The sequence below is a fragment of the Leucoraja erinacea genome, chromosome 7 (assembly GCF_028641065.1).
Source record: "Leucoraja erinacea ecotype New England chromosome 7, Leri_hhj_1, whole genome shotgun sequence".
Classification (NCBI taxonomy): Eukaryota; Metazoa; Chordata; class Chondrichthyes; order Rajiformes; family Rajidae; genus Leucoraja; species Leucoraja erinaceus.
The window spans coordinates 62,641,852-62,668,090 of record NC_073383.1 but is presented as its reverse complement, the minus strand read 5'-3'; the positions used below and the strand labels follow the sequence as shown (position 1 = coordinate 62,668,090).

Below are 26,239 nucleotides of genomic sequence, written 5' to 3'. Positions count from 1 at the left end.
CATCATTCAATACGATCATGGTTGCTCTTTGATCTCAATGCGTTTTTCTTCCATACCTCCAGTAACGGTGACTTTTCACTATTTTGAGACCAGAAACTGAGAGGAGATCTTCCCAGGATATTAGTAATGTTTGAAGGACGTTAACTTTGGCCTTGGTGGGAGTATTAGGACAATTGTCTCTTTCTCCGCCAGTAACGAATGGATTAGCAATATGTATCACGAGGAAATTGCAATGCTTAGAGTCACCGACTGACGAATGATGCCGATAGTTTAAAGATGCAGGTCCAAGTTATTAACTCGAGTTATTTCGTCCTACTCTGTAAATAAGACTCGTAAGTGCTTGAAGATAGACACGAAAAGCTGGAATAACTCAGCGGGATATGGGACAATAACTTATGAAGAAGGGTCTCGACCCGAAATGTCAACCATTCCTTCTCTCCAGAGATGCTGCCAGTCCCGCTGAGTTACTCCAGCTTTCTGTGTCTATCTTCGGTTTAAACCAGCATCTGCAGTTCCTTCTTACACATTTCTTAAGTGCTTAAGTCCATTTGCACCTTTGTATAGTCAATTTTCACATTTGTATACCCATCCTGAGAATTCTTTAATCGAGTTATGTTGCAGACTGAAAAATAATATTTATAGAAGTCTGCATGGAAGGACGGCCGATTGACTCTGACCTTGGTATTGGATGGACTGGCAGCGAACGCGGATCTTTCCCCAGACAGGAATGGAAGAGATTTGCTTTGAAAGTCCATCACTTGGTCTATAGTAAATCAAAATCACATCTACAAGGTAGTTTCGTCCAAAGATGTTTCATTTCATGTCGATGTAGCCAGCTATACACTACGGCAATTAATGTTCGGATAATAACGGCAATGTAAGGAAGTGACCGGGGACTCGGGACTTATAAAGATCTCTAGAAAGTCCGCTTACATTTCGTTTGCAAAAAAAAAACACATCTCATAAATTGTGCGTCCCAGAAAACTCCAAGCCCCGCCTATTGCTACAGAGAAAAATGACTGGCTCCGATAAATTATCAATTTAGTTTATTGCTTACTATTTGGTGATTGAGAACTTAATTAACCAAACAGGAGTTAGCGACATGTTAGGACACAGGGCAGTATGGGGTTGTCACCAAGCCAATGGTTCCAAAGCGGAGGCTGAGCTTTTGCTCTCAATGTAAAACGAGCGAGAAACAGCTATTTAGAAATACATCAACCAGTCACAAAAAAAGGGAAAGCGTCAGATGGATACACTGCACACTTCAGTGTATGTACCCACACAGGCATATACACACGTAAAGCATTTGAAAACCACACCCAACGAACTCAGAGGTAATCGTCTCTATACCAAGACTCTCAACCCTGTGGATCGCCGTTAAGTTAAAAGCAGGTAATGGTTTATCTGCTCTTCGTGAGAACTTCGGCATCATAGTCCTTAACCCTTTACATGCCAGTGTCTTTCACTTCGTCGGATTCCCACAGTTACCACCCCCCTCCCCTCCACCTCCCTTCCCCGTTTTAAATCCGTCCTTTAATATTAGAGTTTAAAGCAGTAGTCTACGTAGTAATTTAGAGATTAATGTTAAAGACCACCTCCAGTTTTAGGTACAGTTTTTACAGGTTCCAGTGCACACTCTTGGTGATAATGAGACTATAAGAATCCAGGGCCGTGTTACAAGGCAAAAGAACCAAACATTCCGGCCAGGTTTTAACGTATAAAAATAAAACAACTGAAAGTTTCAGGTTAAAATGCAAACAAAAAACGAGTTATTGCAAAACTTTCTGTGGACACGTTGAGAAACGAGGAATAAATCGATGTCAAAATTCCAGTTCTGGATCAGACGGTTCAGATAAATTGCCGAAAGCAAAGAGAGACGCGAGCTCCCAAACTTTTTTTTTTGTGAAATAAATGTCATGTAAGGATCATTGCAAAAGAAACAACAAAAAAAGCCGATGCAGATCTGATCCGCAGTCTCATCTGGAAGGCTGGCTACATAGCGATGCCTCCGTCCATCCCACTGCCTCTGTGAGCCTGAACAAGAGTTGAAAAGAGCCTGAGGTTTTTTTTCCGCGTGTCACTGGGCAGCGCGGGGTTTGTGTGATCGTTACATTCACATACAGTTAACCAGTTCAGAATCGTGCAATTTCACGTTTGCGCCGAATGAGGGAGAGGGGAACATCTGCATTTCCGCTCCCCACCATTCTTCCCCATCCTCTGATGCGGGCTACGATTGTAAAGGTAATGTGATCCAGATTCGTACTACTCAGCGCACAGAGGGAGGAAAAAAAATGTCTCAAAACGTCACGTCTACCGATGATCACGTTTACGGATCTTCAATTATCCCTTACCATGAAGATAGGTGGCGTACGTTTCTGCGGCCGCACTTCGGGGACTCTCTTTATAGAAAAATGTCATTCCAACAAGCGGAACACGTCAGTCCGTCCACAGGTTGTGTTTCCTGGTGTGGGAGACAACGGAGCGATCAGTTCCAACCTGCACAGCAGGAATAACGGTCCTTCCTCAAGTCTTTAAAGGTTTTCTCTCTCCTCCTTTTAAACAAAACCTCGACTCCTTCTTCATGCGACCGATTTGTTACCAGACTTAACAAACAACACAGCCAGGACGGAGCAGGTATTTTATTCAAATATATATATATAAGTATATACATCTGTGGATATGTATATGTGCATATATAGCTTTCTTTTCAAGTGCGGACATTTATAATACGCGAAGAAATAAACTTTGGTGAATTTCGTCCGCTCTTTCCCGTGAATGTTGTGGGTAGAAAACTTTGTCCAAGTACCTGACGCCCAGGTGTAAAAAAAGGTGTTGATGAACTAATATGAAACGAGTCAATCAGCTGATATGACTCCTTTAGAACAATCTGCGATTTCTACTCCAGCTTCGCCTGCGTCCGAAGTTGCCTCTATTTATTTTAGGAAGGAATGGGTTGTTGAAATATACCGTTACCTGCTACGGCAGTGCGAGGCTCTCGACGCGTCCCATGTCCTCGCCGTGTGCTACTTTAGAGGGAATTTTCGAAGGATACAGAAGCTCGGTATTGTTTTTAATAATACCAGGGAAATTTTCGGGGGGGAAAAGTCACATTTTTGCAAGTGAAGGATTCTCCCCCGTCCCTTACTATTGTGAATAGATTCGTTTGCAAAAACTTTAGATGCCTTTCGGAACTGTGCCGTGTTTTCAGTTTCCCTCGTCGCACTCTTTATCGCAAAACTTCAAAAAGGGGGTCAGAAAAATCTATGGTAATGGCAAAAGTGAAAGTTGGGTGCGTGTTTAAGTTGAATCATTGATAAAGTCGGTTTGTTCAGAATTCAGGGGAGCGGATGATGTATTTTTTGAAACGTATGATTCATTGTGTAGATGGTAGGCGAAATTATTTTAATTTTCCCCCCTTTACTCGGAGAAGTCGAATGGAAGTACAATTGTTACGTATAACACATTGATGGCATTTTTCACTAAGTCATGCTTGGTCGCTTATATGACTTTATCACATAAGTCAGACGAGCCATTTTTGAGTGGTCTTTGTTGGTATTTAAAAAAAATGATTATGTGGCTTGTGGTTGTGCTTTCATATATACAATGTACACGAGTGAATATTAGCCATTTAGCGTATGGTTGCTGGGCGCTGGTTTATCTGATGCGAACCTTTTCAAGAGTGGATTTTATGACTGGATTCCCCCTATTTGTCAGTTTCGTTTCAGTTTGAATTCACAACAAAACATTTTTTTTTAAACGCTTCCTGTCACAATTTACACGCTATAAATTTGTCCTACTATAAGTAAAAAAAGAACATCTGTAAATTTGGGGGGAATTACCATATCCATGTCATATTACTGTTACACGTTGCCCACATGGGCCGGAATTACCTTTGGTTCCTGGGGTTGTTTGATGCTTTGGACTGTGTGTGAACGTGTGTGTGGGTGCGTGAGAAAGGAGAGGGGGTGGGGGTGGGGAGGTTGAACGGGCGCTGGGAATATTCGGTTTGAGGAAGAGAGGGTGCAAAAAAAAAGTAAATAACGGGCAGGTAAAAAGTGTGCAATCCAGAAAGGGCGGAAACGCATTGATTGACACTGAGTCTGATCTCAGCCGGCACCGTTACTTTGCCTTTCATCACCTCAGTTGCACATGTAGTTTAACGATTACACGTTTCCCACAGTCTGTAGGAATAAAAATCAAACATTTCCTAAGTCTTGCAAAGCAGCACCCTGCTCACACGCCGGCGGACCATCGACCGCTTGGGTCTATTCTCCCACCTCTCCCATCTCGTAAGTCAGCGAATCGCCCACGCTTCTCCCCTCCCTTCATCTAACTCAAACAAAAGGCTAAAGTGAAACAACACACACGCACACACCCAACAAAAAAAAAACCTTCTTTAAAAAAAAACCTCAAACCCGATTCTGACAACATTGCCTTCTCTTTTTTTTTTTAATTGTATAATATAACAAAAAAAAACTAAAAACAAATAATAAATAAAAAGCCGCTTGATCTTTTCCGTGTTTGGACGGGCTGCAAGCTTTCCGCTGTCGTGCAATGGCCCCAGTTTTGAACCTTTTGAGATAAAGAGTTGTGTGATGTGCGCTCAGAGCGGCGAGGACGGGCAGGAGGTGCAAGCTTGGAGCTCCCGAGACCCACAGTCCGCTGAGTGCGCTGGTGGCCGGGCTGTCTTTATTTCGCGGGCAGTATTTAAATGAGTACCGTAAAACACATTGTTGGCGTGTTGTGTTTTGTAAACGCTGCCTCTGTTTTTTTCCCCCTCTCTCTCTCTCTCTCTCTCTCTCTCTCTCACTCTCTCTCTCCGAAGGACCGTAAAGCGTCGTGAAAAGAGCCGGGGGGACGAGCCGATGCCGAGTCCTGGAATCTGATCAGACTCTTATCAATGAAGCAGCAGATCATGGCGGATGGCCCCAGGTGTAAGAGGCGAAAACAGGCCAACCCCAGGAGGAAAAACGGTAGGAGAGAGCACCTTCCCTTTACTGCAGTCGTCTCCCGCACAAAGTTAGCCCGCAGATTATTAGCAGCGGCTCCTTTTTTGTGTGTATGTGTGTGTGTGTGTAATGTTGATTGACTTGAAGAGGGGAAACCTCCCCCAGTGAAAGTGCTGAATGTATGTTGTGTGAAAGTTACTCTTGTCCCTCGCTCTCCCCAATACATCGGTTTGCCTAAAAGAGAGAAAAAACCGTTATGTGTCTCTTTTGTTTGTTTTCCAAGCGATCGCTTATTTATTTAAACTCTTCCGATTAAAGAGAAACGGCGTACCAGACTCTGGCACCAATTCAGACTAACGGCTCACACCTCCCATATATTTGTGTCAATGTTTTAATACTTTCTGTCCGATCCGGGGGATCCTTCGCTCTCTCTCTCTCACCCCTCTAAAAGGATGGGTAACTTTTTTTCGGCCCATAAAACAAAAGCCGAAAGCGAGTTTCTTTATTTTTTTTCTTCCAAAGAGCAAAGCCGCGATCTCTCCGTGTGCCCTCTTGTTTCTTTAGATTTTGTTGTGTTGTTGTTGTGTGGTGCGGGGAAAGGGTGGGGGAGAACTGATAACGGAATTAGTATAAAACCATTCTATCCTTGGTACTCACATCTTCGTGTGTGTGTGTGTGTGTGTGTGTGTGCCCGCGCCTCTTGTCCCCTTGCAGTGTTTAAAGCTCGCGTGTGCGTGTTTCAAATCCAGGCTTTGTTGATGGGTTTATTATTGATGTTCCCACCTCGCACAGGCTCAAATGTGATGCCGCCAGATCGACATTTTGTGTAACAGTCATTTCATCATGTGTGTCATTTACCCCCCAACCCCCCCACTTCCAACTACACATCCCCACCCCGTCCCCTTTGCCGGGGTTGTGTTGGATTCATCACTTAATAACGCGTCCGTTACAATAGCAGGAAAAATAAGAAAGGGGAATGGAATTGCGAGTTTCTCTCCACACTGCCCATAACGACTGGACGGGGAAGACGGTGTGTGGTGCGTTTGTCCGTTGCCTTGCCCACCCCCCCCCTGTACGCAATCTCCTTTAGCAGATTAAAGTTATTGATTTTCTCCTTTTTTGTTGTTATATGAAAGATTGAGTCTGATTCCCCTTTTTGTTTCCTTTCTCCCTCTTCCTGACCAAGTATTCCAGACGCACGTTGCTGGTGGCAGGAGATTTAACCTGAGTGGCTTTCACCCCACCAACCCCCCCCCCCCCCCCCCCCCCCCCCCTCCTCCCCCTCCTCCATACCCCTCTCTCCCACCCACCTTCCCCTCTCTTGTACATTTGTGAGCGGTGTGCGCCAAACATTGGGACACGGGATTTGAAACCAGTGTTAGGGAAAGACAAATTAAGGTAGGGACCCTTTTTTGAACCGACATCCCGTTCAGATCAGTGGCTGGGTATCTGTCGTGACCAAGTTTTCTTGAGTGCCTCGCTTTCCGGTCTTTTTAAAGACGCGACCCCCCCCCCCCCCCCCCCCCCCCCTTTAATACATCCCCTCCCTATTCTTCCTGTTCTGGTCGCCAGTTAAAGGCGGCAGGTAAAAGCACTTTTCATTTACTCCCGTGTCAAAAATGCATTAAAACCCCTTTCCCCTGGGGGGGGGGGGGGGGGGGGGGTCATCTGCATTTATTATATTCGTTTGCAGAATGCGGTTTATAATATATATTACCCCTCCACTCCTCTCAACACACACACCACGTCTCTCCTGGAGACATGGAAAGATGTCAGCTCCTTGCTTGTGCATCCGCTGATAGCAGCATTTGAAGATGTTATCAGGACTATATGTATTGCAGGAAAGAAGACGGAGAAGGGAGGGGGAGGGGGGGGGGGGGCGTGGGGGAGATGTTGGGCTGCGAGTAATTGTATGTGATCAGCCAGGAGGGGAGTGAAAATACCGAGAGGGAAAAAAATATCGAACAAAAGGCAGTGTCATTTTCAGTCACAAACCGAGTCAGATGATTACTGACTCATCTGTAACTTTGAAACACTTTTACTTTAAGTGTTTTGTTTCAAGACTCGGGAGACCTGCGCTTACTTAATAATTTATACTTTGGGTAACTTTGATTTCCAGTTAGATCAAAGGAAATCAAACTGCTTTTTAGCAAGTGAAATTGATGTGCATGTAGCAATTTCGCAACTGGTAGCCGCGTTCCCGTTATTGAGGGTGTAGATGCACCGTGAAAAGAAAGTGTCCTTGTCGATTTAGTTAACCCTTCGCAAGGATATTATGTTACACAACTTTCCTTTTCTCTCCATCTCTCTCTCTCTCTCTCTCTCTCTCTCTCTCTCTCTCTCTCTCTCCTCTCTCTCTCTCGTTATTTCTTTCTTTCTTTCTCTTTTCTGCTTCTCTCTCCCTCTCTCGTTCTCTCCCTCTCTGCTCCCTTACCCCACCCTATCACACACGGATCCTGTTCACGACTCTCCCTGCGAATACTCATGTTTTGCTGAGAATGGTCTTTGTTCACAACAGAAATAGTGCCCACTATGTTTAATTAATAAGTAAGGTCGCCGATTTCACCTCCCACACATGCTTATGGTCATTTTATATATTTACTGTTCGAATCCAATTCGTCAAAGTGATCACTTCAGCGAAAGCTTTCAAACTGAAGTTGATCCGAATTCGTTTTGGAGAACGGAGGTTAACTCACACCTCGAGCATTGTTTAAAGAAAGTTTGAATCTTGTTTTCGAAGTAGAGATGGATTGCGCGAGGTGTGTGCGCCAATTATTAACATAAAACAAATGCAGCTGAAACAAAACTTGGCGAATTCTGGACGATCAAACTCCGCAAAAAAAAAAAATTCCGAGGGTTTTCTAGCAGAGGAGGGAGAGAGAAAAATAAAAAAAGGCCATGGGATTAACTCTTGTGGGCCGACACTGCTGTTTCTGTTGAGCGACGTTAAACAGTGAGCCTATCATCATGGTCGAGTGACCCAGTGTATGTCTCAGTCCAGGTTTCGGGCGGCGGCCAGCTCCAACAACAAACTTAACACCCCAGATAACTTGTGAAAGAAAGGTGGAAGAGTGGAGGGGGCAACAAAGTCCCCGCAGACAATGGTGGTGGTGGTGGTGGTGGGGGGGGGGGGGGGGGGGGGGGGGGGGGGGGAGATAAGCATCACTCTAGAAACCCTCGAAGCCATCAGCACACTGTTGCAATACTTTCATCAGGTGTTGCAAATAACAGCCAACTGTAAAAGCTGCACTTGGTTGCCATTTACAGCTACCCCAGTGAACAACTGTGAGTGAACTAGAGTTTTTGTTAATCTAGATTTTATATTATGCATAATAAAAGAGCAATGTGGACATAATTACAGGCGACCGTCTAGTTTATTTTTTCTCAGGTAATAAAATCACTCAATAGGTTGTGAGGATTTATTCCCCCCGCCCCCTCTACTTACCTCAGACCAGTGGCCATCAATCATCAGCAGTAAACACATTAGTAAAGGATCTTTCCCTTCTGCTAGGATATATTGATCATTGTCAATAAAGGTACATTGGAGGAATGGATTGAGAGTAAGAGACCAGATGCTGCGTGCAGTGTTTTATGTTTGCATGTATGCTGAAGGTAAAGAGGATAGGCAGAAATGCATTTATAGCAACATTGCTTTCAAGGCTTAACAGAGGCAGATTCTTTCCAATCCAAACATTTTAGTCCGCTAACATTAGTCCTGGCATTGTAGGTACACTCTCACTAAAGAGGGAAGGGAAGGAAAAAGCTTTCTGAATATTTTTACTTTAAAGCATTTTTGTTTTCGCTCCTTGCGTCATTTTTAAGAAAACGGTTTCCCAAGGTACATACTATTTTGCGTCTCTGTTATCAAAGCACAGATATATGTATATATGTTTATATATGTGTTTATATATATATATAGGGAGATAGATAGAAAAGAGAGAGTGAGTGAGTGAGTGTGAGTGAGTGAGTGAGTGAGTGAGTGAGTGAGTGTGTGTGTGTGTGTGTGTGTGTGTGTGTGTGTGAGAGAGAGAGAGAGAGAGAGAGAGAGAGAGAGAGAGAGAGAGAGAGAGAGAGACAGAGCAGGTTTGCAGTGATCACAGACAATTTATTGTCAGGACTAATGTGTTTCATTTACATGTTTATAACGTCAATAGTGCCAGGGTGTCCACTGTCCTACTCAGTGCTCAATCACACAAGGGTGTAATTGTCTGTGCGTCCAAGACAGACACCTTTCCTGATGGGCTTTTAGTTGGCTTTTTGAGCCTGTTTAAAAAAAAAATAGCGGAGAGGAGGGGGTTGGGAGACGGAACGAGTCAGGCTGGCTGCGATGGCATTACTGTTGAAAGAAAGATGCTTTGCTTAAAGCGTGTAACATAATTAATAAAGATCTTCCGACACTTAATTGCTGATGGGCTGAGCAGATGCATGCAGGATCATTTGGAGAGGAGGAAAAAAAAACTAAGCAGGGCTTTCAAAGCAAATTAATATGTTGTAGCTGAGGTGGAACGTTTCCTTTCTTTAAAAAGAAAACTTTGTCATTTAAAAGTGTGCATATGCATGTTATTGTGAGAAGAGTTATTTATTTTGTTGTCTGAGAGTTCTGCCTAACGGGAAAATATGCACAGCAGAGGTACCGTTAGCTGAACTCTGACACTGCGGTCTTTTAAATGCCTTAGGTATGATTTCACTTTCACTCACATCAATGGTGACCTGAATGCCTTTCATATCTGATCCGCCGTGTCTCTCCCAGTAAACATCCCCTGAGGGGAGAACAAAGAAAGAGCTTCTTCTTCTTAATCACAATTCAGCCCTTTCACCGCCAGCAGGCTAAATTTGCATTCGGCATCAAGAACAAGATGAAAAGAAAAGTGAGAGGGAAGGAGAGAGGGAAAGAGAAAGGAGGGGAGGGTTTGGTGTCGAGTAAAATAGCTTAGGTGTTTGTAAAAGCTAACTGGGCTTCCCCTGGTTACATCCATACATGGCTAGCAGTCTCCCCTGTCTATGTAGCCTTGGCCTGCATGACGGATAGATAATGTTTCAGGATGGCATGCCTGTACTATTCGTGGCCACTCGCTTTAACACTTGAGCAGAGCAGTCTAAAGAGGATCAAATTCTATTCCCGTATCTGAGGTCAGGTGTATGTTCTGAAAATGCCTGCTGCACAACATTTTGTTTTGTGTTGTTGGGCAGCGCAGTACCACACAGTTCAAAAGGAAAACCAGCGAGAGAAGCTGTTATACGTTTCCCTCCCCAAAAGGAAATGCATTTATATTCAGACGATTTCGATTTTAGTTTCAATTTAATTTCACCAGATCAGGGAACACAATTTAAAAATAAATAAAAGTTGTAATTCAGCGCGTGTGGACCAGCACACATCGTGCTGAGGCGACATTCCGCTATATCCAGCCAAGCCATGGTCACGAAGTTCAAGGTATTTTACAGCCGTTTAGTCAGTGATGTTGACAGCTACAGTTCAGTCGTCACCTTTATCACTAAATCTTAAAAAGGGCAGGGTTTTATTTTTCGCCAAAAGTGCACAAGCAGCCAACCATACATTTTTCACGGACCAATCGGGGGCAATTAGCAACGATTAATTGGCTGGGTTGGACTTGGTGAAATTAACACGAATGTCATTTTTGAAAACCAGATGAAATTACTCTTGTTGAAATATATATGACTTTCTGGGAACTATGTGCAATGCACGACTCCTGGTTTTTTTAAAAAACATCTATCTACCTGCGTGGTGTGAGAGACACTGCCAATCAATGCTGGTTTGAAATAGTTTTCGAAGGGGAGTCTTCGAGATTTCTGTAGGTTTCGCGTCGATTTTGGGTAACGTTTGAGTGTTAACTCTTTTATCTCTGCTTTTCTGCTCTGTCTCTCCGCCGTATGTAGTGGCTAGGGGCGTAGGCGTGTTTACTTCAACGAACACCTTAGGAAACTTGTTAGAGTTGGGAGACTATTGAACGTCGCGAACTGGTCGCGAAATAGAGGGGGGGGGGGGGGGGGGGGGGGGGGGGGGGGGGGGGGGCGAGGCGAGGTGCGAGGCTAATGCTTTAGCCAGGCCGAAGAGACGTCGAACCTCTGCAGAGACACTTGCAAGCGAATTAACCCTTTGAGGTTTTGTTTCACCTCGACACCAACCACCAGATGAACAAATGCAGTAATGTTTCAGGGGGGGGGGGGGGGGGGGGGGGGGGGGGGGGGTATCGAAAAAGAAAACCCGTGTCTTAAAATAAAGTGTCATTTGTGAACTTTATATATGGTACTTAGTGAGTTAAAAGTCTATTTGTCCGTGCCGGGCAGCTTGGCAGTGTGAGAAAGTTGTTGAGGAAGATGTGTGTTTGCTGTGGTGGTTATGAACTTCTGTGTCCCTGCTTGACTGATGCAGATAAACTTCCCATTAAGGTAGACACGAAATGCTGGAGTAACTCAGCGGGAACGGCAAAGGTGTTCTGCCCCTTGAGCTGGGAATCTCCACTTTAAAATCACGTAACCAAAGAGATGAAAGGAGTTGAAATTGGACATGGTACAAAGAAGCAACGCGCGGCTCCTGCGGGAATCCCAGGATTCGGTGACAGAGGGAAGGGAGGAAAAGGGATTTAATAAATGTCTTTGAAATTGATAGAGCTAATAATGTTTTGGGCGCGGTTTTCCAAGTCATGGAGAGGAAGCTTGTTGCATTCACGATTCCTGGTGAATTATCCCAGGAACTGGCGACGAGCGACTACGAGAGTTTTCCTTGAAACAGGGAGTGAGTGAGTACTCTTGGCGAAGTCGGAAGGCTCGGCAGGGTTTCGCACGCCGACAGGTGGCCCGTTGACAAAGCCACTCACTTGCAAGACTCCTCAATCCGGCCCTTCGCCCATTCCTTAAAGGGGCCTGGAAAACAGAGGGGGGGGGGGGGGGGGGGGGGGCGAAAGCTCACAACAAAACAGTGCATCACACAGCATAGATGAATACAAATCGGAAAGGGGACTTATTTAGTTGCAAAGGTTACGATCTTTGAGCATTACACCTAGAAATAAACTTGTAGCATAACCCCCCACCCGACAGTAAATTGCCACCGAATCAACTGGAGGTGCGATTGTTAGAATAATAGGTACAGGAGTAGGCCATTCGGCCTTTCGAGCCAGCACCGCCATTCAATATGATAATGGCTGATCATCTAAAATCGGTATCCCATTCCTGCTGTTCCCCCGTATCCCTTGATTCCTTTAGCCCTAAGAGCTAAATATACCTCTCTTGTTGGAGTTTCTGCGGATGTGCAATATCCACCGGTACACACGGGCGATTATTGCTGTCGCCAGTTTGCACAATGCGGTTTACAACGCATTCTTGAAACTGGATAGTACTGATAGTCTGGAATAGTCACTGAAAGAAGGAAAAAAAATCCATAAAAGAGCAACTAGTAATCGAAATAAAAACGATGGCGTTTTTGAATTCATACCCGCTCACGGGAAAGAGACGGTTTACACATCCGAGTGCGTGTGTTGTATGGATAGGTTCATAAAGCGAGAGAGAGAGAGAGATAGTTGGTTAAACTATTTTGAATGAGAAATGGGAAGTGACCGTGCAAGTGCTGTGAGTGAAGCGAGCTGCTGCAGCTATCTCCTGCCCTGGGCTCTGTGGTGCAACACTAGTTTTAAGCTATAATGTAGACATACGGCATTGTATATTTGATTGTTAGGTGGAAGAGCACTTCTGGCAAGGTCATTGGGAAAGGGAACAATCAATAGCAGATCGACAGATTAAGATATCATGACATCTAGAATACAAGCCATTTATTTATTTATTAACATGAATTTCAATACTACATATACTCTTACATGTAAACTTCGTTTTTAAGCTGTCCTCTTTTTCATTTCCCCCCTTGGAAGCAGATACCTTTCACTCCCATCCTATCTGTTCCCTTCTTTTTGTTTACTGAACTAAAGCATGCACAAGGGCTCTGAGCAGGGTGGTAGATAGCCTGTCCTCAAGCACCTCGCATTGTCCATGCATGAATCAGTGACACAGGATGGCTCCAGAGCTGACCTTTTATTCAATGGGGAAGTATTTCGATGCAGCCTGATCTGTCCGTGAAACAACACGGATAAGTTAAGAAAATCGTGCTCCTTAGACTGTGATGAATTTTTATTTCATAGTTGACTTGTAATTAAAGCACGAATAGAATGTATCCAAGAGCTAGATATGTCCACACCTGCAAGTTTTTAAAACGTTGGAAAGATCTTTTATTTGTTTTGTTCGGCACGGACAATGAAATATGGTTATTATATGTTAATGGAATGAATCGTGCGCAATGTCACAGGAGCCAATGAAGCTTAAAGATAGCTGTTTATTACAATTCTTTTTTCAGTTTATCTTGTCACATGGTTCTGTGCTGTTAAATTGTGGTGTTGACCAGCACTTCCTCAGCCAGCAAGTGGTAACTGCAATGAAAGATTTATCTTCTGTTGTCTGAACCCCTCTGTACCTGCAATAGAAAGTTCACATGTAAATGGCTTGGTGATTTCAGAGGTCTCAGGGTAGTCTCCATTTGTTCTAAGATAGCAGTGTCTACTTATACAATAAAAAGCTGGGGCACATGTGCCTCTTTAATCTGGTGATGCACCCACATGCAGCTGTGCTCACACTAGCAAAGTTCAATCGAGTATCCCATCTTCAAAGTGTTTGTGGTTTTTTTTGATAATTTAAGTAAAGGTTGCTGCACTTTCCTTCTTCCTATAACAAAGCTGGATTTGTGTAGCAATTCTGGACATCGTTGTTTTTAATTTTTAATACGTTGTGTTATTTTTATAACTGCTTTCAGTATGTAGAGCAATATTCTTACCACTGTAAAGTGATAAATGCTCAATAATGGGTACCTTTGTAGCAAGGCGTTCTACATCAAGGGAGTCTATGTCCTGAGAGGGTGAAGTTCTCAAGACATTACATGCCGTTTTCTTACTGGGAATGATTGGATACTTTGAAAAATGTACAGGTCACAAGGATGCCCACTTTGTGAGGCATACATTGTCTTTCATATTTCCTTTCAATTGGCACTGGAGAGATAACCTAAAATTAAATGAATTAATTAATGAGATGCTTTACCGGTTAGAATACACACGGTGAGGCAAATGGTCACAAATAGGTAACACAGTTGGAATCCAAGTTTCTGCAACATGGGAACTCCTCAAACTCTACAGTAGTTTGGGGAGAAAAAACACACTATACCTGATTGACGAATCTAATTTGTTTTAGGGACAAACACCGAAGAAAAGGCAGTGCACAGAAGGCTAGTTCAGATGGCCCTTGTCAACTTAATGACTCTTGAAGATGCAACTGAACTGAATTCAACCTTTGTACCATTTTCTATGCCCTGATTCTAGTATCCAGCAGCCATGCTAATCCAGCAGAATTTGCTTTCAGCAGATTAGTCAGAGTGTGAAGTCTTCCTTGCATTTGGTTTAGAAAAAAAGCACTTCATGATGTTCATTCAGTGGGCACATTTAGATCCGCCCAAATAATATGCAGGAGCCGCTTACCCTTCCTGCCCTCCAACACCTTTGAAACTAGAGGACATGTGCAAGTGTGTCTATGTGTGAGTCTGTGTGTGTCTTACATGTGTCCACATCTTTACATGTGTGGAGTTGTTGCACGTTGCTGTGCTGAACAGTAGCTGTTGCTAGCTACAGTATAGAGAAACATGCGCGTACACACACACACACACACATACACACACACACACACACACATCTGTGGCTGGCAGGAAGGAGTTGTCTTCAGTAATTAATGTAATGAAATATTCATCTGCACTACCTTTTCAGTAGTCTCACAAATTAGGCTGTAACACTTAATGTCTGCACTGCCTCCGTTTTTATTATAATGGCAGGTTTTGCATCCGCAATTAGGACTTATACTGACAGTTACAATTTCCAAGGGATGGTAAACAGCATGGTGTATGAGAAGCGTAATCCACGTGCAAAGCCCCCATCTCTTTAACCTTGTTGTTTTTTGTGCAGAGGTTACCTTTTCCCGACAGTGCAAAATCGACTTGACATAACTGTTCATCAGTTTCAAGGTTCTCCCTCGAGGTATTTACATCAAATCAGCCCAGTCAAGCTTCAAGTTGAAATTGGCAGCCCAGAAACTGACAGGGTTGGGACTGGGAAAGAGACAGCACATAGGCAGCGAATTGACAGCAGCAGGGTGAAAGAGACAAAGCTTCTCGGCTTCTGTGGAAAAAAAGATCAGCCCTAACAGTGCAGGTCAGCAGCGACACAAGGCACTTCATCAGTGCTAGTGTGTGGTTGTATGCTTTTTATTTTGGGGATATGGGGTTGCATAGGGGTGTGAGATTGAAGGCAATGAAGCTAAAAACATAGCAATCCAGAGGTTGAAAACAGAAAGGCATTTGTAGATTATAAACCCAGTTCTAAAGTTAAAGTGAAGGCTTGTGAATTTATTTTTCTTCTGGTTTGGTATGAGAGGCTATTAAAAACGTTTTTAAATTATCATTCATTATAAATAAATGTGTTTCTTCCTTTGATAGCTTACTGATGTACTGATTGCTAGGGATATCTAAAGAGCAGCAAAGCGCCCTGGTTAACCTCAACTAGTGCCACCATAAAAGTTATTTGAACAGAAAGATAAATGGCGCAAGTAGATCTCATTTAGTTAAGTGATGTCTGTGGGGCGGAAATAGTCTACCACAGTTTTATCAGACTTCCAAAAAATTAGCATCATACACCTTTCTAAAATAAAAGCCGGTAAATTGGAAAGGAAATAAAAGCACAGCCGAAGGTGTCCACTGTGATTCAAAGGAAATAAACAGCAGCCTTTAATTCTCCGCCGAGACACAATGGAAAGTTTTGGGTGTGTTGTGAAGAAAAAGTGCACAGACCCCCTCAGTTTCTGAATAGTTCTTTTATAGTGCCTGGGCAGTCGAATAGCTGAAAAAATGTCTGTCCTGTGTCCATTCAAGTAATAAAGGTTCACCTTATAAGTTAAACGTTCTTTGAAATACTTTTCTTCAGCTCCACATTTGACAGACGCTGGGCACGTATTGATGCTTTTTCGACAGGCAGTGTTGAGTTAAAGTGGTGTGACCAGAGAGTTTTGTTAAGCTGTGAACAAAAGATTGGAGATGCCTCACTGGCATTGTCCACGCATATATGGGCCTTGTCACAGTTTTACTTGATTTAATGCTCTGGATATTCTTATCTGTGGTTTGGACCTTTTTTTTCCAAGGTGCAGGCAAGGAACTCTGTAACCAGACTGTACGGACTGAAGGATTGTTTTCTATGTGTCTGTGAGAGACGGAATTATAGTTCCCCTCAGGTTGTTGTTTTAAAAAGAAGTGTTTGCCATGAGATTTAAATGTGGGGGGGGGGGGGGGCGCTTCACAGAGGTAGTCAAGGGAAGCGTCTCTTGTCTGAAAAGCATGCACGGCAGGTCAGGGTGCGAATTTGCAGGGAGCCACAGCCAGTGCAAAGTCCCCAGAACAGGTACTTTGTTCCCTGTCAAAAATCAAAAGCCATACCAGTTATGAAAAGGTTGGTGGCATTATGTTAAGTCATGACAGCTACAGTTGTCATAGTTTCCACAGCTTCACATTATTGTGAATATCCCCAGAGAGGTCATGACACCTTCATCTCCCCTTCAAATTCAAATGCTTACCCCACCCCCACCTCCTTGAAAGTTTTCCAGAATTTGAAATAGTTTGCCATCCATGTAAAGTATTAGATCAACAGAAGTTATTATCTCTTGAGGAAGAATAGCCTGTGCTATGTTTGATGCTCCAGCCATAGCTGATCCAATATTCAAGAGGTTCTCTGTCCAATTATATTATTTGCATGCTTTTATTGCTTCTGTGGGTTGTGGGTTGTCATTAATTATAGAGGGAGTAAGAGAAAACACTGGACTGTAAAAGATAGAAATGTGAAGAAGCACATGGAAACCAGAATAAAAGTGATACATGTAAACAGATCCACTCATGGATAGGGTAGAGACACTTATAGATACACACTGTGGCAGAGATACCATGTATATAAAAACACAGATATATATGCGCAGGTTCTGACATCCACATCTAAAAATACATCTCCTTACTTGTTACTGACATTGTCATCGGAGATTACTCTTCACGAATACATATATTTGTTTAATACTCGCAACAAACATGATTTATTCTTGGAGGAAGGGATTTAACTTTGGGCCTCTTAAAGCAAAACAGCTTAATGATTTGAAATGTCTTGGCTCCAGAGTGGAAAATATCATCTGTTAGGGGAAGCCATTTCTTTGCCACCATTCACCCCTTCCGATAGCAATGTCCTGCTTGAACAAATTCTTGATCGTAAATAACAAACAATGAAAAATCAATACTGATAAAAATGCCATGACTATTAATCCACAGTGTAAAAGTTGCCAAAGTGTCAAATATAATGTTAAGAAAAAAGTTCCTTCCTTCAATCATTGGTGTATAAGCATCCCCAAGGCATTTAGATAAGGTTGTCACAAGTCTGATTTGAATCCTCAGCTCTTCCCAGTCCCATCTCCTTTGTTGAATATTTTGGATGGATACAATCGTACTCCATTCCTCAATTTGAGCGGTGGTAGAAATCAAATTTGATTTAAATCAGATGATTCAAGTTGAATTTGTGCTCCCATTACAAGCCAGGCATGAACAACATGACACCGTTTGTGGCCATATGGTCCAGTTGTCAGAACCCTGCGATGTGCAAATAGGTTCCTGGTCTGAGCTCAACCTGAAACATCACCCATTCCTTCTCTCCGGAGATGCTGCCTGTCCTGCTGAGTTATTGCAGCATTTTGTGTCTACCTCCGATTTAAACCAGCATCTGCAGTTCTTTCCTACACAACGTTTAACGATTCCTTCTTTTAAAAATAAATGTGCAGGCGCACTGTCAGAGTCTGGTTTATTCCTCTCCATGTAGCTCACTCTTACTCTGAGGTGGTTGAAACGAAAATGTTGACATCAAAAACGTTTGGCCGTTTGTACTGTCAGTTATATTTTCTCAAGTGGATTGACTGACACGTGGAGCAGGGAATAGCATCAAGAGCAGTACCAACTCTGATCTGTGGTTTGTCTGCATTGATTTTACTTTACTGGCCTGAGAATGGGGGACAGGTTTGTTCATTGTGTCTTGTGGTTAACCAGGCACTTCAGTAGGTTATCTTGACACTAACTTGCCCACTTCAGTGTACCCTCAGTGTCCATGAAGTGGTAAGCTCATCTGCTTGCATAAAGGTTCTACTTAACATATATCATATACAAAGATACCAGATGTCTGGCAGTGAAGTTATAAGCCTCAGTCCAATGGTTCCAATGGCATGAATTGGAGAGTTAAATTCAAGTGGTTAATGAAAGCCTTCTTCATATTGCTCAGATTCATTGCCAGCTGTTCATTTGTGTTCACTAGGTTTAATAGTCTACTTTTGCTTACACCTTTCAATCACAATTTCTTGATGCAGTCTGCGACTTAATGTCAACGCACCTTCATTCTAAATACATAATATCTCCTCGATGGCAATCATCTTTCCGGTCTGTCGCATGGTTTTTCCATGTCGCATTAGTTTTAGTATAGCATCAACATCTCCCCTCACTAATACTTGTTCCATTGACTGCCCTTATGCATTGCACACACCATGTTGATCCACAATAATAAAATGTCACACAAAGAATATAGTTTTAATGACTTTAACATTCATGTGCAGCAAAGCTGATGGTGAAAATAGACATCGATCTTATTTAATTGTAAATGGAGCCGTGATACACACACAAACCATTCAATTTGGAACAAGCTACATAAAAAGCAATTCTGCAATATTTCTAAACTTTTATCACAGACAACAATTGGGATCTACTTATTTTTTTCGACAGGGTTTAATATTTTCTCCCTCATGGCGGAATGACACTATTATATTAAGATTTTTTTTTAATACAGAGAAGTAATGGATTCTGTTTGAAATGGTGGAGTGTTTGTTGAAATTGTCCGGCATTACTTTGGTGATAATGTTCGAATTATCTCTAAAAAGTGTGATGATTAATATTTTCTAAAGTGCCTGATAAGTGGACAAAGTGGAATATGACACTTTCTTTCTTAAACTAGCATAAGACATCCAAAGGATGTGTATCAGTATTGAAATGTTGATTTTGAAATTATAATTTCTTCTGTAAGGATAATCTCTCTGCTGTAAAGTAATTTCTACGTGCCATTAGTTATGGCCTCCCTGATGTATTTTTCCAAGCTGGTCTACTCTACCTTCCCATGTGAAATGTCTGCATTCCTGTTATTCTCTCCAGCTAAGTTTGTTTAAACTGACTTAGCTCATTGAATCTTGGTCACCCCCTGATGCTAATATTTTTGTCATTTAACAGCTTTGAGGATTATTAGTTGAAAAGTTTTGGAGTTAAGAATGGAATTGGAAACGAAGGGCCTTTAATTATAGCTTTTGTTTAATTTTGGTTTTTTTTTAATGCTGTTTGAGGAAAATGTGCCTGATTTGCAGGTACATCTCAAGGAGAGGTTAAAAAATAGTCATCAGAACAAGAAAGAACTGTATAATCTTCATAGAATTCAAATTAAATATACAGTTTAGTTATGTGGAAATGAATACAGAAGTCAAATTAAATTGTGACCGCAAAAACCCGCTTTGTGTGAATTAATGTGTATTTTGATGTTTTAATTATTTTTTACATTATTACTTCCTTTATTTAGTAATGAGGCAAGGTTAATTAATAATAATTATAAAAAGAGTAACTCATTCCCGGGAAGGTTATAATAAAGTAATTATAAATTAAAAATGGAATGTTGTAGTTTTACTTTATGATATAGGTAATGTGAAATAAAATAATGTCAGCAAAACAAAAACTCTTTCATTTGCAATATAATTGCTTCTGTAAACCCATCTTCAATACAATTGATCATAGATAGCATCTCTACCTTTGCATCAATAATATCTTGACCAAATAAGAAACCAGGTGCAAGTATATTTTTAAGTAAAATTGCAATTAGCATTGAAAATTGAGAAATTGTCTGCAGAGATTGCTCTTAATTTCAGTCAGTGACAACATAATTTATCCCCCTCAAACACAACATACTGCTTAAATGAACAATTACCTCCTTCTCCACGTGCAGTCTGCAGGTGAAAGTGTTTGCTAAATATTTAAGCAATGTGAGGATGTTTTCTCACATTGAATTTCATCTAAGACTTGGAATAGACTCCTGCTGCATTAAATGCAAGCTGGGAGCTGGCTTAATAGTTTCTGCTTACAGGTGTATAAATAGATAAAGTTTTCCTTCTCTGAAAGAAATTAAGAACCTTGTGTTATGATTACTGCACTGGAATTTAACTTATTGTGGCAATTTGCACCTGAATAAGTGATTAAATTTGTTCCGCAGGCTTGCAGGATTTGAACCTGCATATTTCCAGCATTGGCGCTCCATTTGTAAATGGCATTAGAAATAAGTAACGCGTGATTTATGCACGCTTTGGTCTTTTGCTATTCTGCTGCTGTAAATCTGATTGCAAACAGAACCTCAGTGTTGAATGGCTTTAATGAAATAATGTGAAATGTAAGGTAGATTTGCCCTTACAATAGATGGCTGTGATTACAATTATATTTTGGATTGAAGAGAGGGCGAGAGGAAAACTTCTTTCAGCCCGTTGCAACTGTAGGCAATGTCATTTGCACATTGACGTACATTTATGTATGTCGAACTGACCAAGTCCATTCCAGTACATATGGATGGTTAGAATTTAATACCATGCTTAATAAAACACATTAGAACAGTTTTTGGTTGGTTCCACTTGAGACATTACTACAGTGCCCGTGATTTGTTTCAAATACCACAGTTAACTGTACATTCTACATAAATGATACATTTATGAAGTATACATTCTACTTAAATAGCATGATTATGCAATATATGAATGTATGATTTTGTACATGTGGTTGTGATGTGGTTTAAGTCAGAAATTCTAAATTGTGATCTGTAATTCAATATTGGTACTTATACAGTGTTTACTATTTTCCTCTTCCTCCAATTTTCTCCCCAGACTTTTCCTCTCCTGAATGTAAAGACTCATGCTAGGGGACAGTTCTATTAAGTTCAGATGACCCTCTGGTACTTCCCCCAAGTGGTCTTACAGGTGGTCTGTACAAGTGTGTATGATTATCTAGTAACTATTTAAAAGGACGTGTTTGTACTGAATGCATCAATTTAAAAGGATGTTTATGTAGTAACTGTGCTCTACCTAAATGGATGTCTTCCTGCAATATGCAATCTATTTAAATATTTATACATAGTGTGCTCTACCTGAATATGTTAGTTTATGTGATAGCCGTGCTTTATTTTAATCAACGCAGTTATACTTTACACGTTGTATTTTATTGCACCCATTTACGCAGGATATGCTCAAAGTAAATATGTTAATATAATATGAGCACTATTTGTTCTGTTTAAAGGGAAATTTTTGTGCAGATGTGTTTGACATGGAGATGATTATATAGTATATGCACTTTTCTTAAACGGGACCATTTATTTTGCATTGTCTATATAAAGAAATACATTTAGCTAGTGCATGCTCTATTTAAGTCAGCATGTTTATATAATACATGCTCTATTTAGGAGGACACATTTACTCAGCATGCGCTGTATTTTAATATGATTTTTTTTCTGCTTTATGTGCTCTATTGAATACAATGGTTTGTACTGTACCTGCAATTACATTTGAATGGATACATTTATACAGTATATATTCAAGTTAAATAAATTTACTCTTACAATGCCTGTGCTCAGATTAGATCAACACATGGATAGGTGTATGATTTGTTTCAATAAAATAACTACATAGCTCTCGTTTTCTATTTAAGTGGATTAATTTGTAGTATTTTTTGTTGATTAAATTGGACAATAAATTTGATGGGTTTTTCTATGTGATTCCAACACATATTTCCGTGTGCGGTTTGAAAAAGTGCGGTAAACACGTCCTTACCATAATACACCAATTCAGACCCAATGGAAATATATTATGCACAAGAAAGTAGGAGAGGACTAGATGACTGGAACCATCAAGCCTGCTCCACCATTTAACCTGATCTATGCTGACATCAACTTTCCGTCTCTGCCAGTTCCATGTAATTCCCTCATCTTTCAATACCAAAGGTTCACTATTCTCAGTAGAAATGTCTATACATCTCAGTGTTAAATGACTAGCCCCTTATTTTGCAGCATTATTCCCTTATTTGTGACTCACCCACACATGAAAGCATTTCAATGTATTCCCTGCCATGGCCCCCAAGGATCTTGTATGTTCGAATAAGGTCTCTCCTCATCCTTTTAAACTCTAGGGAATACAGATCCAAACCCGACTTGTCTCTCTTGATAGGACCTCCTCTTTTCCCAGGAATTAGCCAGGTGAATCTCCTTAGTACTGCCTTCATTGTTACTACGTCCTGTTTTAGGGTAGGGGACCAAAACGATGCACAGTATTCCAGGTGCGGCCTCAACAACACCTTGTACAACTGTAGCAAAAACGTCTATTATTAAACTCCAAACATGCCGTTTGCCATCTTAACTATGTGTAGGACCTGCCCGCTAACGTTTTGTGATTCATACACTTGAATACCAAGGCCTCTCTGAAATTCACTCATTTGCAGACTCTCGCCATCTAGATAATCGCCCTTTGAAGTGCATGACCTCACGCTTACAAAGATTAAACTCAATTTGTTAGCTTTTACCTAATCGCTCAATCTATCTACATCCCGTCACAGCATTTCAATGTTCCCATCACAACATGCCTTTCCGCCTTTTTTCATCTCATCGACAAACTTGGAAACCCTACACTTTGTTCCCTCCTCCAGGTCATTTGGTAATGGTAAATAATTGGGGACTAAGAACTATTCCCTGGGCTACCACACAAGTTAGATCCCTCCACCCTAAAAAGGACCCATTTGCTCCAACTCATTTTCTACATGACAGCCAATTGTAAGTCCATGATAACATATTTTCTCCAATACTCGGGCTCTTAATTAAAGGACCAACTTTATACTGTACGTGGCACCTTGTCAAATGTCAAGGGGCTTTTTTCCGATTATGTCCAGGAAGATTTTTATAATATATTATAAACTACTAAAACATATTGGGTGCAAAATAAATGAAAGAGACATTAATTCAGTCATAATACTGATGTCTTTGATAGCTCTTGTAAGTGCTTGAATGATCACAATCTGTCCATTTTCCTTGAGAAAGAATCAAAAGTTGGAAATAAAAAAACAGGTGAAATAATCTGCACTTCATCTCGCATTAGATAATTGGCTACCAGGAATTAATTGTCTTGAGAAAGAGAGAGCTACAAATGACATGATAATAACTTCTGATGAATTGTAAGATTTTGCTTGAGTTTTGCTTGAGTTTTGCTGAGCTTTTTATAATCTAACTTCTGGAATGCGCTGTGTGACAGAGATAATGTTTGAATTATGCTTTTTATAATGTAAGACTCAAAACCAAGACCTACATAGGAAAAAAAAACAATCTAACCCCCAAGGAGTTAGTTCAGCTGTGGACTTCAGCCTTGACACCGGTCTTGTTCCAAAAAACATAATGCAAAAATGATTCTTTCAAGAAGTTAAGGGGAAAAATTTCTGCTTGGGAAAACAAGGTCAATTTTGGTCTTTTTAGGTTTAATCAAATCATGTACTAGTGTCAAACGGATCTCTTATTGTACTCAAAAATACAGATGTGCATTGACTATATGACATTCTATGACCTGTCACAAAGAAAGCGACTTTTACAGCTAAGTGATGAATTGCCAGAGTTTTTATTTGGTCTAACAATGGATGTTTGTATTTTTCATTTGGCTGTGTCCTGGGACTGAAGATGCCTTGCTCTATGGCATGCCGAACCTGGTTAATGTGCCACTTGTTATATTTATTGCTAACTGTAATATAGTGCACCTAATGCTTGTTCTTCGCGCTAAGCATGGAGCTGTTTTTTTTTTATGCTTCCTTTATGCTTCATTGAGCCACTCCAGTGAGCAGGTTAGGCAATATTTCATAAGGTATTCTGGGATTTTGTGAACCTTTCAGGAAACAAATTGTAACAAGTTTAGTGTGAGTGAGCTGCCTGAAGACCACTGAAGTGAAGAAAATAAATACAGGAGATACTGGGAAACGTAACCTGGTACTTTCTGTTTGTGTTGTTAGCAGGTACGCTGATATACGCTGTTTTTTGTGTTGTATTTACATGTGGCAAATTCCGAGTGTTGGTATCCCACAACTCATAATTCCTAAGTATTATTTATTGTTCCATTAATAAAAAAAATTACTTAATTGTCCCTTTCCATTTCAACCAATGCTACAGTTACATAATCTTCTAGGATTTTTCCTGCACACATTTGAACCAGTGGTCTGGTTTCAGGTGTCCCAGGACTATATCTGACCTATTGTAAGGGGGTAGACACAAAATGCTAACTCAGCGGGTGAGGCAGCATCTCTGGAGAGAAGGAATGGGCGACGTTTCGGGCAGAGACCCTTCTTCAGACTGATGTCAGGGGAGGGGGCGGGACAAAGATAGAATGTAGGCGGAGACAGTAAGACTAGTGGCAGAACTGGGAAGGAGAATGGGATGGAGAGAGAAAGCCAGGGCTATCTGAAGTTAGAGAAGTCAATGTTCATACCGCTAAGGTGTAAACTACATAAGCGAAATATGAGATGCTGTTTCTCCAATTTGCGCTGGGCCTCACTCTGACAATGGGGGATGCCCAGAACAGAAAGGTCAGATTGGGAATGTGAGAGGGAGTTGAAGTGCTGACTCACCGGAAGATCAGGTAGGCTAAGACGGACTGAGCGGAGGTGTTCAGTGAAACGATCGCCGAGCCTGCGCTTGGTCTCGCCAATGTAGAAAAGTTGACATCTGGAACAGCGGATACAGTAGATGAGGTTGGAGGAGGTGCAAGTGAACCTCTGCTGCATTTGGAAAGACTGTTGTAAGAGGGTCTGCTCTTTCAGGGTTGAAGTAAATGTCTTCATTCATACAAGGTTGTGATTCTGTAATGTTCTCCATTTGTTTTCTGCAACTACTCCCTGCAATTTTATTGTTTGCATTCTGCAAGCCTGCAGAAGGATGCGTGACTCACAGGAATAATGTCAATTTAATCTTTATTTGCACAAAACGTCTCTTCAGCCCCTTGAGAAGAAGGTATTGGCAGATATCAGTGATATTGTTGAAACTGAAGAAAAATGCAGGAAATAGATGCAAGGTTTTATAAAACTTGCAATTGAGTAATTAGTTGCAGCTGGTATTGTTCCTCCCTCCTTTTCTTGTACGTGGATTTCTGAAGATGACAACAACATAACACCTCACCCAGGTCTCCTATTTTTGTCCCGATAAATGGGAGAAAATCAAAGGATAATTCAATTAATTTAAAATAAATTCTAAATAACAAGCACAATTTCATTAATTGGGTCCTTCTGCACAGTCCCTGATTAAACTACCCTAGTAGGCAGTAGTACCTGCTAATTGAAGAAAGGGGAAGATTATTTATCTCCAGAGTGTTTAATGGGCTATTTCCATAGTGTTTTGGTTCTGGATTGAATAATTTGGTAATATTTCTCTCTTGAGGGGGAAGGGAAAGGGAGGTATCGCTCTCAGCTCTTGAGCTGTCAGTTGGAAAACAATCCCTAATTTCAGCAAACACACTGTTTGCTTATACCCATATAATGTAACTTGCACGCCTAGGATATGCAGCAAATGGGAAAGCATGCATGGATTTCACAGGTAACAGGATTACGTGAGCATATAATTGATCCATGTGGGAAAAAAGACAGAGCTCCAAGTATGTGTATGCTTTGAAATTAGAGTTTATGCAATGGACATTCATATATTTGAAGCAATCAGCATGTGAGTATCAGATCTATTTTGTAAAGAGAAATTGCGCACACTTGCAATATTTTTCTCTGCCCGAACCTTACTCACAGACAAGATCCATTAGTATTGGTAGGGAAAATATCACAACGCTTTTGGAAAGCTTGGCAGAAGGCAATGTCAGGAGTTGGAGGTGGAGAGGAGTGGGGAGCATTGGCGGTGGTTAATCTTTCGGGCATGTATTTAGCCAATTTACACTGACTGGTAAATAATTAAACATATGTTCAGAAAGCATTAGTAACCACTGAGATCAAGGGCTATTTTGAACATTTGGTTATTTCTAGAAGGTGAGGGTAGTTTGTTGTGGGGTATTGCGAAAAGCAAACTGGAATCTCTTGCCACCTCATTCACTCACCC

General features: G+C 41.3%; 1 protein-coding gene across 4 annotated transcripts in view; it reads left to right on the top strand.

Moving 5' to 3' along the window:
- LOC129699054 (zinc finger E-box-binding homeobox 2-like) overlaps positions 1 to 26,239 on the top strand; it is a 137,200-nt gene that overhangs the window by 677 nt on the left and 110,284 nt on the right. The window contains exons 1-2 of one of the 4 annotated variants that reach the window (XM_055638668.1): positions 1,249 to 1,392; positions 4,826 to 4,973. In XM_055638668.1, the coding sequence (XP_055494643.1) occupies positions 4,901 to 4,973 (73 nt within the window). In that variant the 5' untranslated portion in view covers positions 1,249 to 1,392; positions 4,826 to 4,900. Of the gene's footprint in view, positions 1 to 1,248; positions 1,393 to 2,043; positions 2,635 to 4,825; positions 4,974 to 21,014; positions 21,121 to 26,239 lie in introns of those variants that run through there. The other 3 variants (XM_055638667.1, XM_055638671.1, XM_055638670.1) reach the window with 3 other exon arrangements.